This window comes from Sturnus vulgaris, chromosome 6 (genome assembly GCF_052056855.1).
Source record: "Sturnus vulgaris isolate bStuVul1 chromosome 6, bStuVul1.hap1, whole genome shotgun sequence".
In the NCBI taxonomy this organism is placed as follows: Eukaryota; Metazoa; Chordata; class Aves; order Passeriformes; family Sturnidae; genus Sturnus; species Sturnus vulgaris.
Window position 1 is genome coordinate 16,835,637 of NC_142248.1, and position 26,287 is coordinate 16,861,923.

The window sequence follows — 26,287 nt, forward strand, 5'->3', positions numbered from 1 at the left end:
GCAGGTATCACTACTTTCAGTTCCAATGATTGTGCCATTTATATCTCCCCATAAAGTTTTCAAATGAACTTGGAAATATTGACAAGTGTTTTCAGCGTTGAATGACAGACATGGAGCAGAAAAATGTGGAGGAAACACTTCAGACAAATCTGCTAATATGAAGATAATATCTGAATTGTTGATGTTGTTAAGATCATTGATTACAAATAAAGAATAAAAAATACAGAAACAATCCAAGGGCTCCTGAGAAGCTCTGAAACCTTCCTGGTTTGCAGTTGGTACCAAAGTTGCAAACTTACCGTGTGTCAAGAGACTGAGCTAAGATGTGCAGGCAGTTCACCATTGTGGCAGAATCACTACCTGGTTAGAAAGACATTCTGTGAGAGCAGAGTAGCACGGGAAACACAGCATCATCTAATGATCCAAAATGGCCTTACTGGGGATGCACATTTTAAACAAAACATTACCTAAGTCTCCCACCTTAAGTCACTGGAGAAAGAGTTAAGTCTGGTTCTAGAGCTAACATTTAATCTTTAAAGTCAATTTCCATATAAGAACTAGACAGAATAATTTATGTCTATTGGGATACATTTTCACCTAATCTTGCAACATTCTGAACTGTATCTTGTAGTACTTAAATTAATTTTAATTTTTTTTTTTACCAATATCTTTGTAGGAGGTGTATTATTTTTCCTTAAACCCCCTTTATATCTGTTGAGAAATTAGTCTATTGGATTCAAGAGTTGGAAGACAGAAATCAAAATAATCAGTGTAAGATTACTTTTGAAAAGCTAGAAGTAACTGCAAAGCACTGATATTTTTTCATGGAGTCTGGAGATATGGCAATATGCTATTTCTTCCTGCTTTGACACTTTATGTATTTTATTAAGTGTTAGCTTCAGAGCCATGTTCAATGCCCTTACTAATTTCACTAGAAGCTTATGGAGCATTTAATAGAATTTTGCCTATAGTTGTGAAAATCTTCAGATAAGATAGAAACAACGGTTGTGTATTCTTTAAATTTTTATCAAGCTCTTTCTTAACAACTTACCAAAAAGTGAGATCCTATGTCTAACAAGAGCAGCTAGTTTGCAGAATAAGCTAAAGTAGAGAAGAACAGAGAGAAAGCAAAACAAGATAAGACAAAGATGAAAGATTTATTTAGAATAAGAGGTAAAGAATGGTAGGAATATGAAAAAGAAAACACAACATAGGTCCTGGAAAGCATACTTTGAGTGATATATGATGATAACAGTCAACTGCATTAAGCAGAGTAACATTTTGAAGTTCCTGAGATCTCTCATTTTCTATACTTCACCTCCTCAGAGGTGTCTCGAAATCTAAAACTTTCTTTTGACAGTTGTTTTCAATAATTGCATACTATATGGCTGAGTCATTCTTTATGGCTATTATTTCTGAATAAGAATTATTTTTGTAAGAACAAGAAAAATGAGAAACATTTTAGTATTTTACTTGGTATCTGCAGGAAATGAATGTTAAACATCTTCATACTATTTAAAATAATTTTCAAGAAAGTCCTTTGTGAATATATAAATCTATGTTTTTCCTCTGATGATGATAATTTGAATCCTAAATATATACACACTAGAAGAGCTTCTGGTAAGTATATCAGATACTTGTATATCTAACCTACCTGTCAAAATAGTAGGAAAATTAAGAGAATACAGCACCCTATTACCCTAAAGATTAAAGGGGTTGCTTTAACAAAGACAGCTAGACAGACTTGCATATCATTTGGGTATGTAAAGTATTTGCATACTTTACAAATGGAATTAGGACATAAGAAAATGAAATATGTACCTTAGGACTTGGTATGGTCTCATACTAACCACAGATTTTTATTGTTATCTTCACAATGGTAAGGAGATACTATACTCCCTATAAGATGAAAATGCTTGATATTCACTTCTCTCAGTGGAGGATGCACAGAGAATTATAAGATATTTCTGCAGTTATACTAGCAGATACATGTGCTAGACACTTAACTTGTGCCATGACAAAGCCACTCACAAGTCGTCACAAAGCCACTATTGTAGCCCTAGAACACGTCCTTCTACCTTCATTAACACCTGGCTGACTTTAGGGAAGTAACAGGAGTATTCAGAGAGGAAGCATGAAATTGAAATGAAATTAAGTGACACTTCCATTCTCCTGAGCCTGAGCTGTCTTTCCCAGCTCCTGGAGGACTGTCTTGCAGGTTTGTAAATATCTGAGAGCTGAGTAAAGCAGAACCCAGGGGACTCACCACTCTTACACACAACTGCTCTGTATGGACTGCCACCCACAGAAGATGGAAACCAAGGGGAATAATAATTTAGAGAAATGCAAAAATGTGTTGAGAGAGAAACTGAAGAATGGGATCTAGGAAGCTGAGTCTTAGGCCTGATCTTATGTAATAAACTTTACTTTCAAATTTTATATCTACTTTCACTGGAAAAAGCAGTTAACTGGTTAATGCAGTGAAGGCAAGTAAAAACTCTGTGAAACTTAGCAAAACTAAGAAAGCATGAAAGTAAAACAGTTTGAAATACTACAATACAAAATTTCCAAAAGAAAGTAACCAGCAGCACACCTCAAGGGGAAGAAAAAACCTGCCAAATTATTAAATTACAGTCACAGTTAGAACACAATTCAATATTATTTAATATTATTTTAAAATTTTAATAGCACAAAAGAGAAATGGATATTTTCATATAGGCAGCACTTCTAAATAAAAAGGTGTTTTTTTTAAAACAGAATTTTCTAGAATAACTTTGTGTCAAATGGCAGTTTCTATCCAAACAGTAAAGACATGCAACAATTATTAAATTCCAGTAATACTTGTTCAGGAGCAGCAGTAATTTTGTATAGAATACATATTTCCCCCTAAAAAGCTGCCTCATGGTATTTTTGACACTTCTTTGTAGCTGAAGATTTAAATAAATGTGAGACCATTTAAATGAACCAACAGTGGAAAAAGCTTCAACCAGAAACTGCCACAAACAATGAAACAGAACCCCACCAGAAACTAAATAATTCCACTGCTCACAGAACAGTTTATTAGTATTTTGATGTTATCATCTACAATTACATGTTTTAAAATAAATAGTTATTATGTATACTTAAGCCTTTAATTGTGTATATATATATATATATATATATATATATATATGAATATAAAAAATGCCAAGATGAGGAATTTTATTCAATTACTGCCATTCTCATGCAAAATAAAATATTCCCTTTCTAGGTGAGGAAACTAAGCTTTTGAACTGTCTTTCTCAATAATCTAAGAAGAGACCTTTAGTTATCTGAATAAAACCCTTCTGAAGATATCTTAATTTTTACTTACCTTGCTACCATTTCCTTTTCCTTATTTGATGCATATCCACTGCTACTGAGGGTTTTTGATGGAGAAGACAGGAAGTAGAGGCAGTGATTTGTGAAGTATTGATCAACCAGAGGCAAAAGAACCTAAGAAATACAGACACAAAATACTTTTTTTACAGAGCACAAAGGTAAATGTAGCAACAGTGCTCTGGTTGGTCAAAGTTCATGAAAAGAATTTAAGTTCTGCATCAACTGTATTTTTTATTTCAGACACAAACTCATGTAAATTAAAACCTAAAGTCTTAAATTTTTATTCAAAATTTCATAAATAATAAACAGACTTCCACAGGGATATCTGTTTTGTATCTAATACTGCATAGGAGTATTTCTTTCTGCTAATTAAATGATATGCACTTCAGTGATATCTTGTAAAAAAAATCAGATTAAATTTATATATTCAGTGAGAGTATTTAATATCATGTAATGGATTATCTGCTTTTTTTTTTAATGTTCCTTCTCATACAAAAACAGATATATTGCAGTATTTTGAAATATTTGAATCCAGCAAATATACTGAGATATTTTTGAAGACATTTCAAAATATTTGATTACAGTTTGATTAATTATCATTTAAAATTTGAAAATATATATTTCTATTATGGAAAAAGCAGTCTAGCATGACAAATTTACATATTCTGTATAGTGGAACATATACAAACATGAAATAATCACTCACTTTAGCAAAGAATTTAATTTCTTGGTCATGTGGAGATTTTTCAGTTTTTCCACTGGTTACAATGGCTTCTGCAAGGATACAATCAAGGCAGACACAAGTAAGAAGCTGTCTAATAATAAATAACAGAATAGATCTTTCAGATAGACAAAAAATAGATAGATAGATAGATAGATAGAAAAAAATTTTGTAGATAAAAAATTAGTTTTACTCAAATAAAAATAAAAGAGCAGAAACTGTTTAGCTAGTTACAAAAGCTCAAGAACTTCATCTGAAAATTAAAAGAAATTATTGAGTTTCTTAAATGCAATAAAAATAATAAAAACAGCAATCACTAAAAACATAAACCTATCAATCAAATATTTAAATTTCAGCAATTCTAACGATTTTAAAAAATAAAATCTGCAACTTACCTAAATGTGCAATAAACTCTTGAGCAGAATCAACATATTTTAAAATTTTCTTCAGAAACTTAAAGGCAAACCTCTTTTCCATGGATGAAGCATCCAACTCCATGTCATTCAGGCCCCTGTTTTGAAAAGGATTAAGAGAAGTAGCATTGATGATGGCAGTAGCACAAATGATGACAGTACTATGAAGTATTTCATGCCTTAATTTTTTATTACGGTAAATTTTCATGAGAAGTAGAAAATTACCATAGTAGCTCTTAATTACCCACTATCTAGGAAGAAAAAGAGAAAAATGAACTGACAAGAGCTTATGATTAAAGTGTCCAAAATACATATATTTTAGAATAAGAACTTTAGAGTGGTACCTTATTACACAAACAAAGCCATCATGTATCTGAATCTAACAAAGTAATGCACTGGTCACTCAATTCCTACTGCTGGCACATTTGCATTCCAAGTGTTTGGGAAATCAGCAATTGCATCTTTACTAAATCAGCCTAAGTACTAAATGAACTACCCTTCATTTGTTTAATCACTGTTAAACTTCATTTTGTCCTTTAATTTTATGAAGCAATGAAGCCAAAATTATTTCAGCTACTAAATGAAAACTTAAACGTAAGTAGCAAACTATTTTATTATTAAAGTATTTGAAAAACTTCAGCAGAATACAATAAGTTCTAAAGAGGCATGTATAATTTATTCTTTAAGATAAATTCATTACCTAAATCATGGCTGATCGCACAAGATATTAAAGAAGAATAAAAATACATGACATTGTCTGGGACTAGATTTAAAACACTGGATTTGACTTTAAGTACAAATAAAACATACATGAACCTACTGAAATTCTGAAATTCTTTAGGATCACACACAAATTAAGGTTGGAAGAAACGTCTGAAAATCATCTGATCCAAGTCCCCTCTCAAAGCAAAGCCACAAGGCAAAGTTGCTCAGAGTCTTGTATGATAATGTACTGAGTAGGTTCAAGGACTGAAATCTCATAGTGACTCTGAAGACCCTATAATATCTGGCCACCCTCACCATGAAAAAATACTGGTGAAATATTTTCTTATATCAAACTGGAATTTTCCTTGTAACAGCTTATTACTTTTGAGGAGTTAGTGTTTGACCTCATTTTTCTCTATAACACTGCATGAAGTAGTTGAAGACAGACATAAATCCTATTGTAGCCTTCTATTTTAAAACAAAAAAATCCAGCCACTCCTGAGAGCCTCTCCTGGCATGACTGGCATCCATCCACAGAGCATCTCAGTGGCTTCCCACATGAGCGACTTTAGAACCAAAAATGGGACAGAATCTTCCTGACAGAATCTGATGATCCATCGCCTGCAGAACACACTGGCTGATAAAGCCTAGTACACAGTCAGTTTTCATCACCACAGGGACACATTCCTCATTCATGTTCAGTGTGCACAATTCAAAGAGTTTTTCTGTACATATGCTCTCAGGCTCAGCTCCCCTATTCCTAGGATTATTCCATCCCAGGTATAGGACTTTGCATTTATCTTTGTTCAACTTCATAAGATTTCTGTCAGCCCATTTCTCCAGACTATCAAAGCTCCTCTGAAGTGTAGCCAAAATCCAATTCATTGCTAAGGGTTCATTCCACAAATCTGCAAACAATGCTTGGCATCCAGGACAAGAACAGGGACTTTTTTTTTTTTCATTACCCTTTTGAAGTCACTTAATTCTATACATTTTTAAATTTATTCTGTTTTCAAACATACTTGCTTTCACAAGTCATTAATTCTTTCAACTTCATTTCCTTGAGGTTCTCTTGTACTTTTGTTTAGTTTGCAACTTCATAGTCTCTTTATTCCAACATCAAAAGACCTAAACTCTGATTGAGATATTCTATTGGTAGATGCTAGTTACACCCAGTGCTTTATGAAGTGAGGAAGTAAATGAGTGACATTAAGGAAAACCCTTGGTTAATCATAAATGGCTACCTCATCTGCTTCTATACAGCCTCTTCAAAGAGCAAGATAGGAAGACTTAGCCCTTAACAGTTAAGAGAAAATAACTTGGCCAAAGGACATGCAGACTACAGAGTAGCTGAACACTGTGTCACAAGTAGGGAAGGAGGAAGGAACTGGTAGTTTGTGGCACTGAGGCAAAAGCAAGAAAGGAAGAATAAAAAAGGGAAGTTCCTGGACTCACTGCTGTGGTATAAGAAAACGATCATTTGTACTGAGAGTTCTTACCCCTGGTATGGGAGTAAATTAGGGAGGTAAAATGGGTTAGACTAGCAGCTTAAAAACAACTATGAGAGAAATCCAAGCAAAAAAAAGTAATTCTGGGAGAAGGTTGGTGCAGCAGAAATTTTAACAACAACAAAAAAATCTAATAATAAAATATATGTTCTTGTCTATGTCAGAACACAGTTAAGAGGAAAGAAACAATTATAGTCTGGGGGAACACAGCCAGAGAATCAAGGAAGACATTTTAATCCCATTTTAAACAGAAATTTAGTAGGATTCAAAGGTGCCATCTTAGTTTAATTTGTGAAAAAAAATAATAAAAATTCTATTTTAAGAGTTCTAGTGTGCATACTTTTATGACTCCCCATTAATTTATCACCTGTACAATCAAATTATTTAGTATGAATTAACAGCTATGTATGCTTGAGAGGCATCTTCTGCTGCCTCACTCTCACAAAGGAGACTAAATACTTATCTGTATTTTCTGTATATTTACAGTGATGTAGCTGTAAATATTTTCTTTTTGAGTTTACAAGAAGTCATGGTTCCTAAGAGATTACACATATTTTCCTAAATATTGAAAGATGTTGATAGATCTGTGACGTATAAAAAACGATATCCAACGTTCTTATAGAGATTTAAAGATGCTTAACAAAATACCATGTTGTTTCTAATATACACTTGAGTAAGGCCTGAGAGATTTATCTGTATGTCATAAACACACAAAGTGTTTCAAAAATGTTCTCAGCAAAGAGCAAAAAACCCAAAAACAGAGGCAGATGGTATATGTAAAGTACACATGCTGTTCCGCCTATACATTTCCAATTATAAACAATTTCTATGTTTTCATGATTAGTCCAACATTTTAAAGAATGACATCTTGAAATGTGATAATTGCAATGAGTATTTAAAAAGATTTTATATATATATATGTATATATTCATCTGAAGAAAACACTGAGAAGAGGATAATCTTGATTCATCCTTATACAGGCAATCACTTCAAACTCTTTGCCCATATCAATGAAGAGTTTGAACATGCTTTTTCAAGGTGATTTATCCTATGATATAACACTGAAAAAATTGATTTCTTGACCCAATACATGCAGCTGCAAAATCTGAGCAATTCCATTGGTGTTTCAGAAGATCATTTATTTGCACTAAGTAGACCAGCTTTTGAACCTGCTTCCTTCCTTCTAATCTCACAGCAGGAAATGTGTAAATAGTTCTAGTGGGTGCACTGCTGATTTGGCCAGTGCTAAACCCACCACACTTATTCAATGGCTCCAAAGCAACTATGGATGTTATAAAAATATTTGGTGGCATACCTACATTTTGAGTTCAGGCTGAGAGCCTACATATGTGGCAGGAGGGAATTTTTCTCTGTAGTAACACAGAAATGTATACTTAGAACTGTTTTCTTGTCTCTTAGAAATATTATTATTTTTTGAAGGGAACAAAGTTACATTTTGAAGATCTTAAACACTGATTTTTATAAATTTCTCAGTATACTTTCAATAAAAGTAGAAATAAACGAAAACAGGAAAGATCTGATTCTCTGCATGTACAGAAAAATTTGTTAATTAATGCAATTTAGTTCACAAAAATGCTTAATGCCATAAAATTGCAGCTCCCTATGTGTTCAGGTGTTTCACATACAATAAAAGAGGAGAGTTGCAGTATAGTAATTCACAGCTCCATTATATAAAGCCACATACTACAGTAAGAAGTCCTCACAGGCCAGCATATTTTGAGACACAGTTACAGTAAAACTAAGGAAGTCTATGCTTTTGCTAGAGTGGAAGTTAGTACCCACAAAGTAGCCACCTTGTCTTATTATTTGTCTTATTACTTCACAGAACTCAAACCAATGGTTTTTTTTTGAAAAAGCAGTTTTACCTAGATATATTTCAGTATCAGACCTCAGATTAATTTTCCCATGGTCCTTACTGACACTGCTGGCTGCTAACTTAGACATTTTAAATTATCCTCTTGTTTAATTACCCTACTGTTACATTTTGTATTTACTATGATCACGTACTTATTAAAAATGTTGCCTGAATATGCTGCTTTAGAAGAGACTTTCTGAACATAAAAATAACTCTCATCCATAGAAGAAATGCCAAATGGTAATTATGTTAATGACTGCCAGTCTGCAGTGAGAGAAGATTAACATGCTGGGTTTGTGCACTGAATGCAAGCAAGCATCTGAAAAAATGTGCAACTTACCGAGATATGATTATGCCATTGACTTGAAGGAATTTAAACAGCTCTTGTGCCTTTTCACGGTCCCGTGATTTCTCCTTGGCTGTCAATGTGTCATAAGGTACCAATAGAGGATGACTACCTCCACCTTTAGTAAATGGAAAGAACTGTAAGCTTTTCTGCTCTAAGGTTTATTCTACTTCATGTACAAAAGGAACTATATATTTTTGATTGTCTTACACTGTCATCTTTCAGATTGTTTCTTCTCCCTCATTCTCCTTGTCTTTTTTGGTGTGGTTTGCAGGATTGTGGCTTACCTTTGCTTTCCAACTCCATTTTCTTCTTTTTGGCCCATATATTATGGTAGTTTTCTGCCATTACCTCAACCATTCCCTACATTAGCATCAGAAAAAACAAGAGGCAAGATTAAGTGACAATTAAAAATTCTGTAATGCTACATAATTTTACGGTCTGGAGTAAAGTCTACACTCTTGTGATAAAGGAACATCATAGTTAAGTGGAATTTCTATATTCAGCTGTTCTTTGAAGTGAGCACAAGCACAGGATACTCATATTGTAACATGCTGTTAACAGTCCCTTCCCTAGTTTTGTGCTTAATTTTTTTCTGGGAACTCAAGAAGCACCAATGTCATGAACAGCAGAAATTTCATCTTTCAGTATGTAAATAACATGCACCCTTTCTACAAGAGCTTATCATAACTACAATCACAAATACACTCATAAAACCTGACAAAATTCAACTCAATAATAAAAATGAAACCAAGTACATCCATTCCTTTCAGCATAATATATGCAAACCACGAATACAAACCTGAAGCTCCCTAGAAAGTGCCACATTAGACAGATCAAGTGGTGTTGGGCTATACCCATTTCCCTGCAGGAGAGAAGAAAATTATTCTCAGATAAAGTAATTTCAGATATAAGGACCAAATATTCAACTACAACATCTCTGTCATTGACCTGATTAGAGTAACACCATTCACAATTTTACTCTTTCTTGTAGAAACTGTTCACCTATTTTGCAATGTACTGAAGGAACTGGATGATTAAGAAAATTAGTTTGCTAGTGTGGAAGTGTTGCTGCAGGTTGCTGCAGATATTCAGTGTTTTCTATTCACTACAGGTGACAAGCAAAGAACTAAGCTTTTAGCCTATGAGGAGACCAATCATGAGACATACAAGGTGTGCCTTCAAAACATGACAGAACCATGTGAGAACAGCCCGAGTGAGCCCTGTGCTAAGGATGAGACAATACAACAAAAAGACAAATTATTTTCCTGAGGAATTTACAGACTATGAAAAAGCAGGAGTGTTATATATTAACACAATCTTCAGCTGGTTTAAGTGAGAAAGCTCCGGTTCAAAAACCTGTTTGAGGTGCATGATAAATGTGAATGGTTACGTATAAAATCAGTGATTTCAAACATATACTCAAGTTAATTATGGGCTGAAAACCTCTACTCTGTCATGTCTTTATCATACACTTTCTTGGGCAAGAAGGCCCAACTGCAGAACAAGTTCAACTGGCCAGAAGCAGAGATTTCAGACAGCAGAATTCCCTGTAAGGGAGTGAGGGTTGCTGAAGAGAGAAAAAATGCTGGACTATTCACAGGATCAGGGCTGGTGCAATTGTACATAAGGAGTTAGCTTGAGACACAGCTTTGCACTCTCCTTCCAGGACTTGTGCCCCATGCACTTTTACTAACTCTCACTATATTTATGTACAATTCAAGGGGTAAAATAACAATTTCCCAACACTTGTCATAATTTTAAACAGCTTTCCTCCTCCAAGATATATTGACCAGCATTCTCAACGTGTAATTACAAAAATCCACAAACTGAAAAAAATATATCATCACCTGAAAACTTTGCCTGTAAATTGAAAGAAAAAACTGTATCAAATTTCCAGTCTCATTTTTCAGTCATAATTATAATCTTAACAAAGGCCCATGTTAGGCTCCTCGCTTTGACCAAAGAAGGAAAATTGCTAGATTTATTTTTTATAAAATAAAAGACTTCAAATGCTTTTTCTGTTTCCTTTGAATGCCTGTCCTAAAAAGCTTTTCAGTTCTTTTAAGAAAATTAATATCTATAGTCTCCTATAGCCTCATAGTCATAAAAGATTTTTGGAATCCACTCTTTAGTGTTGCATATTGTTTATTACAGTGACATGACTTCCAATCTTAGAACTCTATTAAAAGTTTCTTTTCAATTAAAGAATATGAAATTGACATAATTGTTTATAATTGATTAGTAAATTAATGAACAGGCTTTTTGTTTTCTAGGCTTAAGGCGTTCTACCTTACCTGGCTAGACTGAGATATGCTTCGAAGCTTTTCATTTTCACGCTGGTACATTGTTGCTTCTCCTCCCTCCTTGGTCCTTTCCAGGCTCCATCCCAAGGCCAACATTGTTTTCAATGATTCTCTGGCAGGCCAACGATAAATTTCCTTTTCCTTTGAACAAAAGAATGCAAAATTTTTTCTGTATTTAGTAAGTAGCAAAAGCACAATAAACACATTCTGTCTTTCTCTACTAAGTGCCAAGTACTATAAAGGTATAGAAAATTTGTATATTATATGAGAATATAGTTCTTTTTACATGAGAGAAAGCTTTGAAATACCTAAATTTTTTTAAAAAATTATTTCTAGTGGCATTTATTGCTGGGATACGTGTTAGAAACCGACATCACTGCAATGAGCCTTGTAGCAATAATGTAGATTGGACCTGGAAACATTCATGAATTCCACCAACACAAAATAATAAAAAAAGATGGTACTGTGAGTGCTATAAATTAGTTAAACAAGTATGTATCTTCAAATGCATCAAGCACTCAAGACTTTTTTTTTAATCTTCCTGTATTTATATCAACTCACAGAAAAAAAAGTTACTGAACTATGCATCTCTTCATATAAACACAGTTACCAATAAAAAAATAGGCAACAGCCCATATTCTAACACTCCTTTAAAAAGTAAAAGTGTTAAAAAAATTCTGAAAATTTTTAGGCAAAATTCTGAGTATGCTGTATTAAAACTTTTCAAATCAATTAAATAAAAGTATTTCAGGATGTGTCAAACTAGTTGCTCAAAATGACAGCTTTTAAGGATAGACCTGATTTTTATGTTCAAAAGTTCTAATTTCAGACAACTCAGAAAATTCTCTTTGAACAGCTGAAATAACAACCAACAATGCTTTGGCTCCTCTCCAAAGATTCCAAAGCAATTTACAAACCTTAGGAAAATCAACCTCTTTAATCCCTCTTGATTCTTGTCATGTCTATTTTCTGAACAGGAAAAACATGGTGAAGAGGGACATATGTAATTGACTTGTGTCTCCCAGTGAATCATTACAAAAATAAGTAATAGAATTCAAATTCACTTCACTGTTCTGACAACTAGGTGACATTTGTGCCTAGTCAAGAAATTCAAAATACTTTAAATGTTTTTCTGCATTTTCAACTGAATCACTTCCTACGCATTTTTTACATTTTTCTACCATCTTTCTGGAAGATAAAATTGCCTTCAGATATGTTAAATTACACTTTCATTAAGCTCCAGGAGTTTCTGCCAGTCATTTCTCATCCATGGAAGCCTGAAAAAACTGTGCTACTGATACTTTTGAATTCAAATTTGCCCAGGCCTATGAAGAAACAATTAACATTATGTATAATGGCAGCAAATTATACAAGACTCAGTGTAAGATTAACTGAAAAATCACTTCAGCATAAAGTTGTACCTATTAACTGTAAGGATTCTTGTTTGTGCCTCTGCCTGGCGTTTAACAGATTATATTTGAAATGGATTTTTAAAAGCACACAAATCAATCTACTTCATATTGATGCAGTTGAAATTTCCTCTATTACCTTTTCAGCTAAAGTTTTGAAAGGCCTTATTAATGGGTGAGTTTTCATATTTTCATCCAGTGAAACACCATATTTCCATCCACTATTAGTCTGAAAAAGAAAAAAAAAAAACTACTGAAAACCCCACTGAAATAAGATGAGGACGACATGGATGAGTGAGAGCAAATTAGCCAGTTTCCTTTGTCCCATCAAACTGCTAACCCACTCCAAGAGCTGCTCACTGCCACAGGAGAGGAGCATCTGTGGACATGCAGGAACAAAACATGCCTGAGACAGAATGGATGCCACCTATGAGTCGTGGTACCAGTCCTGAACCTGACCTACACTGGCCCCTTTCAAGTGGACTCACTTGAGACAGCACTAACTGAGGCAAAAATGATTATCCCAATTCTCTGGGAGGATAAAGTCAGAATATGTAACATTAACAGATCAAGAACTGAAGAACATAATTGATGAATCCTTTACCTTAAACAATAGTAACTGAAATTCATGGTTTGAAATTATTCTGTGTATATTTACAATTGTATGTGTGACTTCCCCTACCAATTTGCATACATAGGCCCCCCTGAGCAGGAGAATTACTTTATACAACTCTTCCATAAAATTGCTGTTCGTTTGTTATTAATTGTTATAATAAATTATTTAAAAATTCATTGTCTTTTCTTGAAGCTCAGTAGAAATAATGGAACAGAAACATGACATAGTGACAGAGCATTTTAAAAATTATAGAGAAATTCAATACATAACAGGTTTCTGAAAGCTAAGGAGAAAAAAAACTACAACTGCTTATCTGAAATAAAAAGTTATATTAGGCTGTACTTTTTTAGGTCATGGAGTTGCTGCAGTAAAATTGAATCTCTGACTCCCAGTCAAAAAGCACCATTACCAGGCATAGTGATGCCTACAGAGCTACATATTCTTACTTTAAAAAATAAAATATAAAAAAACCCTAGACAAAACCAAAGAACAATAAAAACCTACCAAAACCCCAAACAAACAACACCCCCCCCAACCCAAACCAAACTCCCCTTTTCAGTCCTCTCAAATGTCTCCTAATAAATTCTTTGAAAAAGTAACAAATTGCAATGCATTTTCTTACGTAAGGGGTTTTTTCCACATATCAAAAATAAATATGTAAACATCCATACACTATGAACAAGGGCTATCAGGTAAACTGTCCAGTTTCAATTTCAATATTCAACCTAGGAATTATTCACTAGTCCTGGACAGTTGCCAGTCTTAAAATAACTCCTACCTTTTCAAAGGCCCATTTATCGTGGGAATGTTCAGCATACTTGCTTACGATATACTCCAGCTTCTCAGGAAGTACAAGGCTGTAAACAAAGAGGGCTATGGTCATTCAGTCATAAGTCACTGCAGTCTGATTAATGAAAAAATGTCAACATAATATAACACTAATCAAAATGTTTCATCTCCAAATGAAGGCAAGGCAATTCCCTATACTTTAAAAGAAATGCCACAAAAAAGGCATCGCTATAATGGCATTTACAGAGAATCTTTAAGGATAAAACAGTTCCAATTTTTAGCACCTGAAATCACAAAGGAACAAAAACCTGCTTCACCATAATCTACAGGTAATAATATTGTTAATTCTTAATACAGAATAATATTAACATGGAAGTTTCACATTGCATAATGATGGAGGATAAGACTTTAATAGCAAGACCGAGCTAGTGACCCTCACTTCTTCAATACAAAGTCTGTATTTTAAAAGCATGAGATTACTAGGAAGGCCAAATCTCTATCTAATCATCATACATGATCTGCTTATTTTGCCATATCATGTTTCTACAACTCAATTCTCAAAATTAAATGAAGATTTATTAAAAATTGGGCTACAGACCAATTGAATCACCAAATTTTTGTGATCTTGTACAAATTGTCGTGAGCACACCCAAAATGATGGTTTCTAATTTATTAGTTCCAAACATTTGAACTATTTGGCAATAGTGTACATAATAAATATAGAATTACTATTTTCTCTGCAGACATAAGATGGAAATATTTAACATCTGTTCAGGGTTGAGAAGAATATGGCTTATGTCTGGTAAACAGGACATATTGCAGTGAAGTATTTGTCAGAAGGGAGCAAAAATCCCTGTACTACTTCTGAAAGTCCTAATACCACTAACATGCCAGTCACCAGCCAACTCTCCCTACAGAAGATAAAAAATAGTAATAAGGAATGGTATAAAAATATTTAAGGGAAGGAAGCCACTATGAATTGCATGACTCACTTTGATGTGCTGACAGGTTTGGGATCAAAATTTCCTTCTGGATCGACTGAAGTCTGCTTTTCCAAAGTTGACATAATTCGTGTATCTAAATAATCAGGGGGCAAGGCACCAGCTATAGCACTTAAACAGGGCAAAGCCATTCGAAAGAGCTCTGGATCATACTTCTGCAGGAGAGATAGGAACTGGTTGGAAAATCCAATAGAAAAACATGCAAAATGTTAGTGAAATCCAGGCAGCCATAGCCATGTACAAACATTAGAAGATGCAAACAAACAGTAAGTCACATCTAAAATTCAAACATAGAGCAAGATTATTGTTGCATGACATCTATTTTCCATTATATCGACACGATGTATTTTTAAGACTACTCAAATTGGCATAAGAGTGTGCTGACACTGTGTATGTATATGCAATATGAACTCCAGCTTTCTTTGGGCCATGAAGGCCTGAGTAGGGAGGATCAAGGCTTGTTAGCCCAGCTACAGAGCATGATCATCTGCAAAACACTGCCTTAGTTCTAAAATTACTAATTCCTGCAGAATTAGCAGAAGCTATTGTCATTTTGCCTTTCTTTCACCCTGCACTATTTAATTTTAAAATATGCTTATTAAAGGAAATGGTGATTTCTTGTAGCAAAGTAATTTCATTATTCTTAATAACATAATAACATCAAACCTATAAATATTTTAGAACAAAAAAGAATGGTGGAGAATACTGTAGGTCAGCAGATCACATTTACATGACTCTTCTTTCACTGGGCTAACAACCATTTACAGAAAAATAAAAATGTTATAGAGTACCGGTAGAAACATATCATGTTAATTTATCTGTTAAAATTTAAGATGCACTAATTGGAAGCATTCAATTGCATCAGACACTCCTGACATTCTTCACACTTGTGAAAGCAGTAAGAGAGGGGGAAACGTGACTAAAATCAAATGCAAATGAAGCTTAAAAAGGCATTTCAGAATAATGCAGAGACCATTTTTATTTCCATATAATAAATCAGAATGCCTAGAGAAACAATCATCTAAATCTGTTGCTTAGAAAGAGAACATAAATTCAGTGAGACATAATGAATATGATTTTTTATTGTTCTAAAGCAAAAACTGATTTTTGTTTGGGCTAAATTTTGATCCCAAGGAAGCACAAAAAGTGTTGTGCTCAGTAAGACATTTACCATATCAGAAATGCAACTTTTTCTTACCAAGAGAAAAACTGAGTAAGTTAAAAAGTCCCAATATCACACTTCGTAACAGAAAAATTGAAAAGTGTTTATTTTACAGTATATTGCCTCATATATCTTCAGCTGGGCAATAATTGGAAAACTAAATAAATACAAATATATATTTGAAGATGGACAATGTAAATTTATTCTGCATATACTCACAATTTGATAAGCATATATAGACGGTTATTAAAATTAATTCTTATGTCAACAAAAAGTAATTGAAAATGTTTAGTAGAGCCAAGATAGGAGAGCAGACAACACTGACATGTTAGTGCAGTGAGAACTAAACATTATGTGTGTGTATATATATGTGTGTATATATATATAAATACACACACACAGGCACACATCTCATTAGTAGTGTAAAGCTTACGAGGACATCATGCAAAGATTTGACATTTCATCGGCTCGGAGAGAATCTTTCAAGATTCAATTTGTCACTTCATTAAAAGCATTCATTGCTGTATCTCCCATATTAGCTGAAACAACTGTTAAAATAAGAACTTCCTGATCTTGGCACAGCAAATTACCACTGTAATGCTTTTATACCCACTCCATAATGTAATGTGAATTGCAGCCATTACCTTATGAGACAAGGAATCAAATATTCCCCAGAAAAGTTTTTCAGTTAAATGTAATTCTTCTTCTGCTGCAATTCCATAGCTTCCCATTCCTGAAGGCAGACAGTAATATTTCCAGCACTGCTCATAGTGATTTGTCAGAAGCTAGATTTTCAAGAAACAAAAATGCATGTGAAACTTTGCTATTTAACAACATTAAAAATTGGTATGTTGAACAGTTACAGGAGTAGTATTGTTTGTATCTGTCTCTTCATTTCCAATGGCTCAGAATAATAATCTTTTTTTCTTCCTTTTCCTTTGGAAGAGCAGCAGAGCTCATATTGTTAAAGTATATAAAGCTACAGCTCCTGCTGCGTGATTCTCAATGATTACAGGGAGTAGAAAAATTTCAGAATTGTCACCATTTGAGTACAGACTAGCTCACAGGATAAAAATAGAGGCAATGAAATGGGTATAAGGCAGGACATGATAGATTCTGATGAAAAGTTTTACAAATTCAAATTGAGTTAACTCCTGTCATTTGTAGTTGATGGCTTTAATGTTATTCAAAATACTGCAAAAGACACCTGCAGTACACCCTCTTGGCTGTGACTGCTCAGGTCTGGAAAAATTGATAGAAAGTACTATCATAAATCTGTACAGTTAAAGAGTATATATGATTATTGGTGCACTTTCCACATAATTTCAAATTTCTGCCAGTTTCTTCTGTAGGACTAAAAGTTCCTATCCCAAGGAAATTTTAAAAATTTCTTTTAGCATCAGACTAGAATCTTGACATTTTAGTTTTTACTGCAATTCTGTGTAAGAAGGGAAAATAATAATTAAAAACCAGATTTAACACTCACTCTACACCACACTTTTAGTAAAAAAATTTAATGATGCTCCAGAGTATGCTTGTGAATATGTCAGCTCTGCTTTAAAATACGATAAAATTTCAATTCTTTCACAAAAAGACACAGACTTAAGAGTAAACTGTTTTATCCCAAGAAAAAAAGTGAAACAAACCTGACAGAATAGTTCTAAATAAGATTTATTTATCGTCTAAAAATTGTAATTCTGTTTTTACGGAACAAAAGGATAGATAAAACTTCAGCTACAGTTTACTCAAAAATAAAAGGTGAATTTTCTTCCTTTCCTCCTGTCTCTTAGATTTCACTCAAAATTCATTCCTAGACCATTCATCCCACCAAGAGTTATTACAGTTCACAGGGCAGAAGAAGAAATCTCAAGATAACACTGACATTTAAATTGATACATTCAAATATTCTTTTGCTGAAGCAATGGGAACATCAACAGTTCACTATACAAAATATCATAACCACCTTACTGTTTGCATTAGGCACCATTTCAAAAATTTTGCAAGCATTACATTTAATTTAAAAGACTACAAAACAATAACATAATTTTCAATTCAGAAGTAATTTTACATTGCTTTACCCTTCCCATTCTGTTTCTAAAAACAAGATATCAACAGTTTATTTTGAAGTTTTATGCTGGATGCATGTGCAGAAAATAAAGTATTTACCTTGAGAGGCATTTTACAGTATTCATTGAGCAGGGGCACATCAAAAACCAGCCTTCTCAACAGCTGTTGTAGCATAGAGGGACGCAAATGGCTGTGATTTTAAAAAATAGATGCTATTAGCAAAAATCATACACTTCAGTATAAATGAAATAAAAATTTAGATCAATTTACATATTGGGAGACAAAACATTCTTTAAAAGTATTTCAAAAAAACAATGCTAGGTTCTCACTTCTCCCTATAGAAGATACAGCGTGTTAGAGCTTCTATAGAACTTTGTGCTATTTCTGAACCCTTTCAAGTGAACAGACAAATCTACATTTCAGTTCCTGAGATAACACTGGTCATTTATTTCATGCAAGAATAAAACAGTCTTAGGTCTACACTACAGGGAAAGAAACAAGTTGTTAAAATACCTATCCTTCAAAAGAAATCAATTTGTTCATAGGTATGATACGTACTGGCAAATAGCAAGCAGGCATTCCTCAATAGCATCTCTTTGAGCTTTTGTGAGGGAGCGTCCCTTGGATAACCTATATATTGTGTGAAGTGTGGAGTCAACCAGAGAGGCATGATGCTCTGTTCCAGAAAAGAGGGGAGCACATCTTTTGAGTAACGGAAACACAGCTGAGCAAATATATCTATTGAGTGCGAGGGCTGCCTCTGTGGTACTTAGAGAAACCTGTATGAAGTAGTAAATGATTGTTAGTATCACACTGGATAAAGCTCACTAAATATGAAGGCTATAAATCATAATAATGCAATAGTCCTTATGTCTCCTAAGTGGCTGGGTGCTGACATGATATTCTCAGTATATACATGAGGACTAAAGCCATTTCTTTTTCAACTGGAGAAAATCCAAGTCATCCATTTACATCCTGTCTCTTGTGCCCCTGCCCTCTGAACCAACAGCAGCTGGAAAGCATAGGTAGTTTCTATCTTGAAACCGGTTAGAAAACTCCACTAAGCATTAAATAACACTTGTCATCTCAATTTCTTCATACACCTGGATTTTCAGTGTAATTATCAGAAACAAACATGAAATAAAAGCAAACATTAGGCCTATTGCAGTATACTCAATGTACTTATTGCATTACTGTACAGCCTGTATTAAAAGATTTTAAACTACTTTTACACTTCATATGGTGCTACTGAATGCTTAAATCAGACTTATGCACTATAAATTAATAGTGAGTTACAATTGATTTTGTTTTATAGTGAGCCTATAATACCTTTTTTTAAAAGCTGTTTTGACTTGAAATTCCAGTTTTTTACACTTAGAGAGCCACTATATCCAGCCACTGCATTTAAACTCAATAGTGAAATACATACTGTATCCAAAGAGGCAGAAGCTCTTAAATCTGGTAAAAATCCAACTTCCAATAGGTGAAGGAGGAAGCTTTGGTCCTTAATACCATAGACACGGTCCAAGAAGAGTACCATGGGTGCTTTATGATCAGGACAGAAACAGGCAGACATGTCTGGCTCATTTACTGTGCCATCTACACAAATATACAATGCAATAATTAATAGTGGATAACTGATAAAACAAGAAATACCAAGGCAATGAAAGACATCATAATTACATTTAATGTGAAAACTCAAATATTCAGAGTATTACATTCTTGTTCAGTTTTGTTCTATGCTGAAAAAGAATAATTTAGAATGCTAAGTTTTTATTATTTAAAAAAACCTATTATTTTGCAATTTAATTATCTTTCACTCTTAAAGGAAAGCTTAGAAATGAATAGTAAAATATTCTACAAATGACTGGATAATGTGAAAATACAAAGGGACTGAGCCCAAGCTTAAATATTTTACCTAAAGAGGTAGCATGTCTAGAGCCACTGCTGGAGACAAAGTACTGGCCCATTGGTGTGATCCTTTAAAATATTTCTTACATTCTCTGTTCTACAGGAGTAAGTATCTGTGCCACTGGAGCAGCTCTAATTGATGCAGACCTAATTAAAATTTGAAGAACAGTTCTCTGCTTACATTCAACTCTAACTGCTCTATCTCTCCTCTGAAGGCTAACGTGGCAAATGATTTTCATGTAAGATAAATGGTCGAATGAAAGTATTGAAGTTACCTTTGTTAACTGTAGACAGCTTTAGTGGTATACTTATAATCCCCACCAAATCTTCAGTAGGCACTAGGGATCGAAGAATTGACCTGATTCGAATAGCTTCCCCTTTTCCACTTTGAATAAGCTGATAGAAAAATATATCAATTAAGAAATTTAGTATTGAGGGACATAAGAAAATTATCCTCAAAATATTTATATTAATATGGTTTTTTTCAAACACTGGAAGAAAACACATAGAAATTCAATTTATTCAAAAATTAATGAAGTTGCCAAATTCAGCTGTTCCTACTTTTATATCTGTTCTTATTTTTATATCAATGATTTCACAGTATTATAGATTTCCAATAATGCGAATATTTTCACACTAATAAGATTCCTAAACCAACCAGATATGGTGATGAAACCAAAACTTATGAAATGCCCATGTTACCTAGAGAGCCCATGGTGACAAGTTTCAAGCTTGCTTTTCTTACACTACATGTGGATGCAGACCTGTGTGATGTATCCATGAATGTTTCTATTTCTATCCCGTAAAATCTTCAAAAGGCATTTACAGCAATGAGGTGAGCAATTCCTTTTGACTTCTAGCAGAAATCAGGTATTCATAACCTGTGTCTGAAAATCTCTACCAGTAATTTTCATAACATGAAACTACTGTGTCTGGCAATAGAGAGCTACATATAGGTAATAAACTTAATAGCTTTCCTAAGAGTAAGCAGGAAGGCTGCAAGCCAAACTTCTTATTATAATGAGATACACAGAGGATTTTTTAAGCACCAACAAGCAGCAGTCAGTCTCATTAAAACCAAGTCTTGCACATGACTGTTACAGGCATTACAGTTGAAACAGTTATTTTACATATTTTTACACGTATTCACATGATGTGGGCATCATGTTTCATCAATGCACGCAAAAAGCAGCCATCTATGACATTCTTTTTAAAATTATTTTTATGGCTTTTTAGTTCATATTTGCTTTGATTCCATAATCATGTAAAAATTATCAAAATTTTAGATAAATAAAAAAGCATAAGGGAATCAAAAAAACATGGCTCTTTATAAGCAGCTTGCAGGGAATACATCCACCTAAAACAGCAAGAAGCCATAAAGTCTACCTTCTGAAGGGAAGAAGGCTTTGAAAAGAGAAAGGTTTAGTTAGACATGTACAGTTATGTTTAGAAATCTGCATTTTTTGAACAAGTGGTAAAATGAACTCACATGCATTTCTGGTGCACAGCGTCCAAGTAAATCTATGAGAGCTGAATAAAATGACATGATTGCATTTCCCATGTGCACAATCTCCTCTTCCTCCTCCTCATCATCACTAAAAAGTTAAAAATAACAGTGAGCATTTTTGCTAATCTAAGTTTTATAGCTCTTCTCTGGAGCTAGAGACATAATCCAGAGACTATTCACCAGACATACTCATCCCTTTGGCTCCAGACTAAAGGGTTTTTGTCCCAAGGGTAAGCATGCAGGCTAACTATAATAGCAGACTTCACATGAGCTTTCTACCTTCCTCGGTTACTTTACCTTAACTTTAGCTTCATTCCACAGCAGTCTTCTCATTTGTTTTGTCCTTCAGGCTTTTTCTCTCTAACTCTTTTTCCACTTTTATCTAGCTAACGCTTTATGAATACCATATGACAACTTCTCGTGGATGTGAATCTCTAATTCTCTCTGTTTGTATAATGCCTTACACAACAGGGTCTATTATCCACATATTGCAAGCATGATTGAACCAGCTATTAAATCCTCATTTGCCAAACAAGCATTCACATTTACTTACCCTTCTCTTTTATATGCCTGGGAAGGAAGGTCACGACTAGGATTCTCTGAGATCCTGATGGCTTCCTGCATAGCAGCCAGCAAACCATTTCCTCCCTCTCCCCTAAGGTCTGGCCCGAAGCACTCTGGCCGTCGAATAAGGAGCTTGACCACAACACTTGCATTTTCCTCAACACTTTCACCTGAGGACCAAAAAGCACTACACATTTTCTCCTGAAAGGTATTCTAAAATCAGAAGAAAACTTCATTTTCTCCTAATTGTTACAAAATATAAAACAAGTCCTCATCCTAAGACGCCGGCATTGAGATTCCCCTGCAGCCCATGGTGAGGCAGCTGTGCTCCTGCAGCCCAGGGAGGTCCACAGGGATGCAGAGATCCACCTGCAGCCCCTGGAGGTCCATGGGGACACAGAGATCCACCTGCAGCTCCTGGAGGTTCATGGGGACACAGAGATCCACCTGCAGCCCCTGGAGGTTCATGGGGACACAGAGATCCACCTGCAGCCTCTGGAGGAGACCCCATGAAGGAGACCCACACTGCAGCAGGGGATGCCTGAGAGGAGGCTGTGATTGCACCATGGAGGTCTGTGCTGGAGCAGGCTCCTAGCAGAGTCACCTGCAGGCCTGTGGAGAGTGGAGCCCAGACTGGAGCAGGTTTCCTGGTAGGACTTGTGGGGAACTCGCACTGGAGAAGCCCATCCTGGAAGGACTGCACTCCCTGGAGAAGTGCCCCACATTGCAGCAGTTTGTGGAGAATTTTTGCCCATGGGATGGACTCACGTTGGAGCAGGTTGTGGAGGACTGTCTCCCATGGGAGGGACAACATGCTAGAGCATGGGAAAGACTCTTCTCCCGGAGGAATGGAAGGAATTTATTGATGCAATCCCCACTCCTGGTCTTCCTGTGCCAAGGAATTCCTAACATGATTTGCTACCATGGCTACAGGTAAATCTACTCAATTACGTGATTTGCAAAAAAAAATTAAGAAAAAAATGCAACTAATTATGAAGATTCAGAAAAAAAAATACAATAACAAGCATACACCAGTAGTCTTGTGTTTGTAATGAGAAAAGTATGCATTAACCTCTCTTCAGATTTAATGTATTTTTATGGTTAGGAAGCTAATTTAAAGGACACCTTTTTGATGGAATCTGGATGCCAAGAAATTAGACTTACTGTTAGCAAAAACTGCAAATCGTAAGAATGACAGGTAACGTTCACCCTCTATTGGGTTCCATCCAATGTCTGGATATCCTTTTGCCAGCAATACTGGACAACTCTGCAGGCCACAACCCGCCAGGTAGGTAACAACCTACAACACAGAAGGAATTCTCACCAAAGGTAATACATTGCAGCCAATACATTATGATTCAGCTAGAATGACTAATGAATTTGAGAAGCCCAGTTCTAAGGCACACACAGCCTGATTTTTTCATCATGAAATACTGCTGATGTTATAGCCGATATCTTTACTGTTTGAACATTCAGAATTTGTACAGTGCCAAGTATTTCAGTAAGCTAAGTGCCAAGTATTTCAAGGTAAGCAATCGGTAAATGAGAAATATGGTCACAGTGAAATTTAGTTTAAGTGACTTCCTCTACAGTAATTGCCATTAAAATATAAGACAGTCACTAGTGTTGAATCCCAAGGATTGATATCAATACCATTCAAATTTTTATTGACAGGACAGAGTGCACTCAGCAATTTTGCAGGTGATAGAGAATTGCTAATTCTTCTCAACAGCTTATTGCCTAGTACGTATATTGCTGCGCTGTCTCATACCCTTTCCATTCATATTCTTGTCGTCTCCAAGCTATTGCTGTAATATGCCCATTTATTTCAATTTCACAGCTTTTCCTCTCCCACATCGTATACTGATCACAAACAGTCCCACGAGTTCCCCATCATCATAGGATCCTCTCACACTGCACAGATTTTCCCTGTGCTAAGCTACCACTTAGGTGTTTAACTACTGTCTCCATTTATATTAAACCCTGCTTTCTGTTTTCTGTACCCTAATGCTCTGCTAGCATGTCTGACTTCCTCTACCTGCTTTCCTCCTCTTCTGACTATGCACTTACATCTCTAAATCTGTTTTCCTCTTGTGATATAAAAATAACTTTCATGTAATTTTTTACATTTTACCACATTCTCCGGCTCATCCTGCCTCTCCTCACATTCTCCTTTATTCTTAACCATTGCCAGTGACCTGAATTCTGGATTCAGTTTCCCATTGACCCTAGCCTTAAAATCCTGTTTCACCGTTCATCTTGAAATAGCTGCCTTTCCATTCTCTTAGCTCTAACCTCCATCCCCACAAATCTCTATGATTTAAGCTAAAGACCTGCGTCCTTTTTTTAACATTGTCTTCTTAATTATCTTTTTTTTTTTTACTTCCTAAACAACACTTCTTGATATTCCTGCTTCATGCCTTTTTTCTTGTCATCCATTCTGCCTGATAACAATAGTGAAAGCATACAGAAGATAAGAAATAAATATCTTTTGCTCTGATTCCTGATAAGCATAAAGCAAAATCGGGGAAAATACTGCTCAGTCAATCTTATCTTGAAGCAACATGTACCTAGAGTGGGTATTTCTGAGGACAACATATTCAAAACCTACTTTGACCAAAATTTCCCTTTTAAACCCTTTTAGCACAAGTACACCATTTAATAAATGGGTAAATAAGTCAGAGTGGCCACCTTATCAAGATCTGGCTCCTCCAATGCGAGTGCAAGCTCATTGTTGTCCATTACAGAGGCTGCTGCCACATCAAGTGGTGTCGAACCCCTCATGGAAGGAAATGCTGCAGAAAAAAGTTGATATATAATAATTAAATGCAGTTTGCAGTAATCACATTCATGCAGCAGAGGGCAGCAATCACGCTGGAATCTACAACCTAAATATATTCATAGCACATTTTAGGGCAGTTCTTCATCCAAGAACATAGTCAAATGTTTTTGATAAAGTGAAAATGCTGAATTTTTTTTTCTGACTTTACATCCATATCAGTAAGCAAGCTCAATAGCAGTGGTTTTAAATATAGATGAAAAAAAATCAGTATTAACAATGTAGCAAAACAGAGGAATACTATTTCCTTAGGAGACGAATATGTTAACTACATAATTCTGCACAGTCTTATCAAGTCAAGGTTTTGAAACATGCTTGTGTTAGCAAAAAGAGACATTTCAAGCTTCAATTAACTGTTTTCTTTCTTTAATCTCTTCCAATTTTCAGTGTTTATTGCGGCCAAATACACACATGAACAGCTAAATCACTGTGAAATCACATGCTATCTAGCCATTAAAATTTTCCTTTTGTTACAAAATCTAAAGCGCATGCATTCGGCATTCAAAAGAAAAATATAAAATTTACTTCAATAGCCTAAACTGTAGAGGCAAGGAAAATGAAACCAGATGAAACCAGCAAGCACCATAAGGAGTCATTTTAATCTTAGATTTCAAACCACAACTATTTTGAATGAAAAAATGTCAAACCATATGTTTAATAGTAACTTTTTCAAGGTGTTTAATAATGCAGATTCAGACTATTCTGTTTCTGATACAATTCATAGACACATAAGTATGAAACAAAGTGAAAAAAAAATTTAAAGGTGAAACCACAAGGTGGTTTAAGCATGTTTCAGCCTGGTATACAAATTAGACACTACTCTTGTGATATCACAGTTGCTCCTACTTTTGCTTTTAGGTGTTGCAGCTACATGGCATACCCAGTCCAACGCTGCTGTTTTCCAGTAGGTAACTGAGATGCTCGAACATGGCCTTTTGGTTTTGGCGACTAATGCGGCAGAAGTAGCACAGGAACCGACAACAGCTTGCCACCATCTTAGGAAAAGCAATCTGCTGAAAAGGAAAGTTGACAAAGCAGTGAAATATGTTAATTACCAATCTGTTCCAGTTCTTCCTGCACTCCTAACAAGGAAAGTACAGTGAAGTTACCAAGGTGATAAGCAACAGACACTTGCTTTGGTTCTAACTTAAGAAAGTATCCACATTTCCTTTTAACTTTCACATTCA

General features: G+C 34.8%; 1 protein-coding gene across 1 annotated transcript in view; it reads right to left on the minus strand.

Annotated features, from left to right (window-relative positions):
* RYR3 (ryanodine receptor 3) overlaps positions 1–26,287 on the minus strand; it is a 192,487-nt gene that overhangs the window by 58,238 nt on the left and 107,962 nt on the right. The window contains exons 42-63 of the mRNA XM_088167194.1: positions 25,981–26,113; positions 24,953–25,056; positions 23,426–23,561; positions 22,251–22,431; positions 21,680–21,785; positions 20,466–20,586; positions 19,709–19,878; positions 18,838–19,058; positions 18,379–18,469; positions 16,857–16,997; positions 15,042–15,223; positions 14,039–14,117; positions 12,784–12,873; positions 11,227–11,376; positions 9,732–9,794; positions 9,217–9,292; positions 8,924–9,047; positions 4,477–4,592; positions 4,067–4,134; positions 3,353–3,474; positions 1,052–1,101; positions 300–360 (exon numbers count right to left, since the gene is read on the minus strand). Coding sequence (XP_088023320.1) covers positions 300–360; positions 1,052–1,101; positions 3,353–3,474; positions 4,067–4,134; positions 4,477–4,592; positions 8,924–9,047; positions 9,217–9,292; positions 9,732–9,794; positions 11,227–11,376; positions 12,784–12,873; positions 14,039–14,117; positions 15,042–15,223; positions 16,857–16,997; positions 18,379–18,469; positions 18,838–19,058; positions 19,709–19,878; positions 20,466–20,586; positions 21,680–21,785; positions 22,251–22,431; positions 23,426–23,561; positions 24,953–25,056; positions 25,981–26,113 — 2,585 coding nt within the window. The remainder of the gene's footprint in view (positions 1–299; positions 361–1,051; positions 1,102–3,352; positions 3,475–4,066; positions 4,135–4,476; positions 4,593–8,923; positions 9,048–9,216; positions 9,293–9,731; positions 9,795–11,226; positions 11,377–12,783; positions 12,874–14,038; positions 14,118–15,041; positions 15,224–16,856; positions 16,998–18,378; positions 18,470–18,837; positions 19,059–19,708; positions 19,879–20,465; positions 20,587–21,679; positions 21,786–22,250; positions 22,432–23,425; positions 23,562–24,952; positions 25,057–25,980; positions 26,114–26,287) is intronic.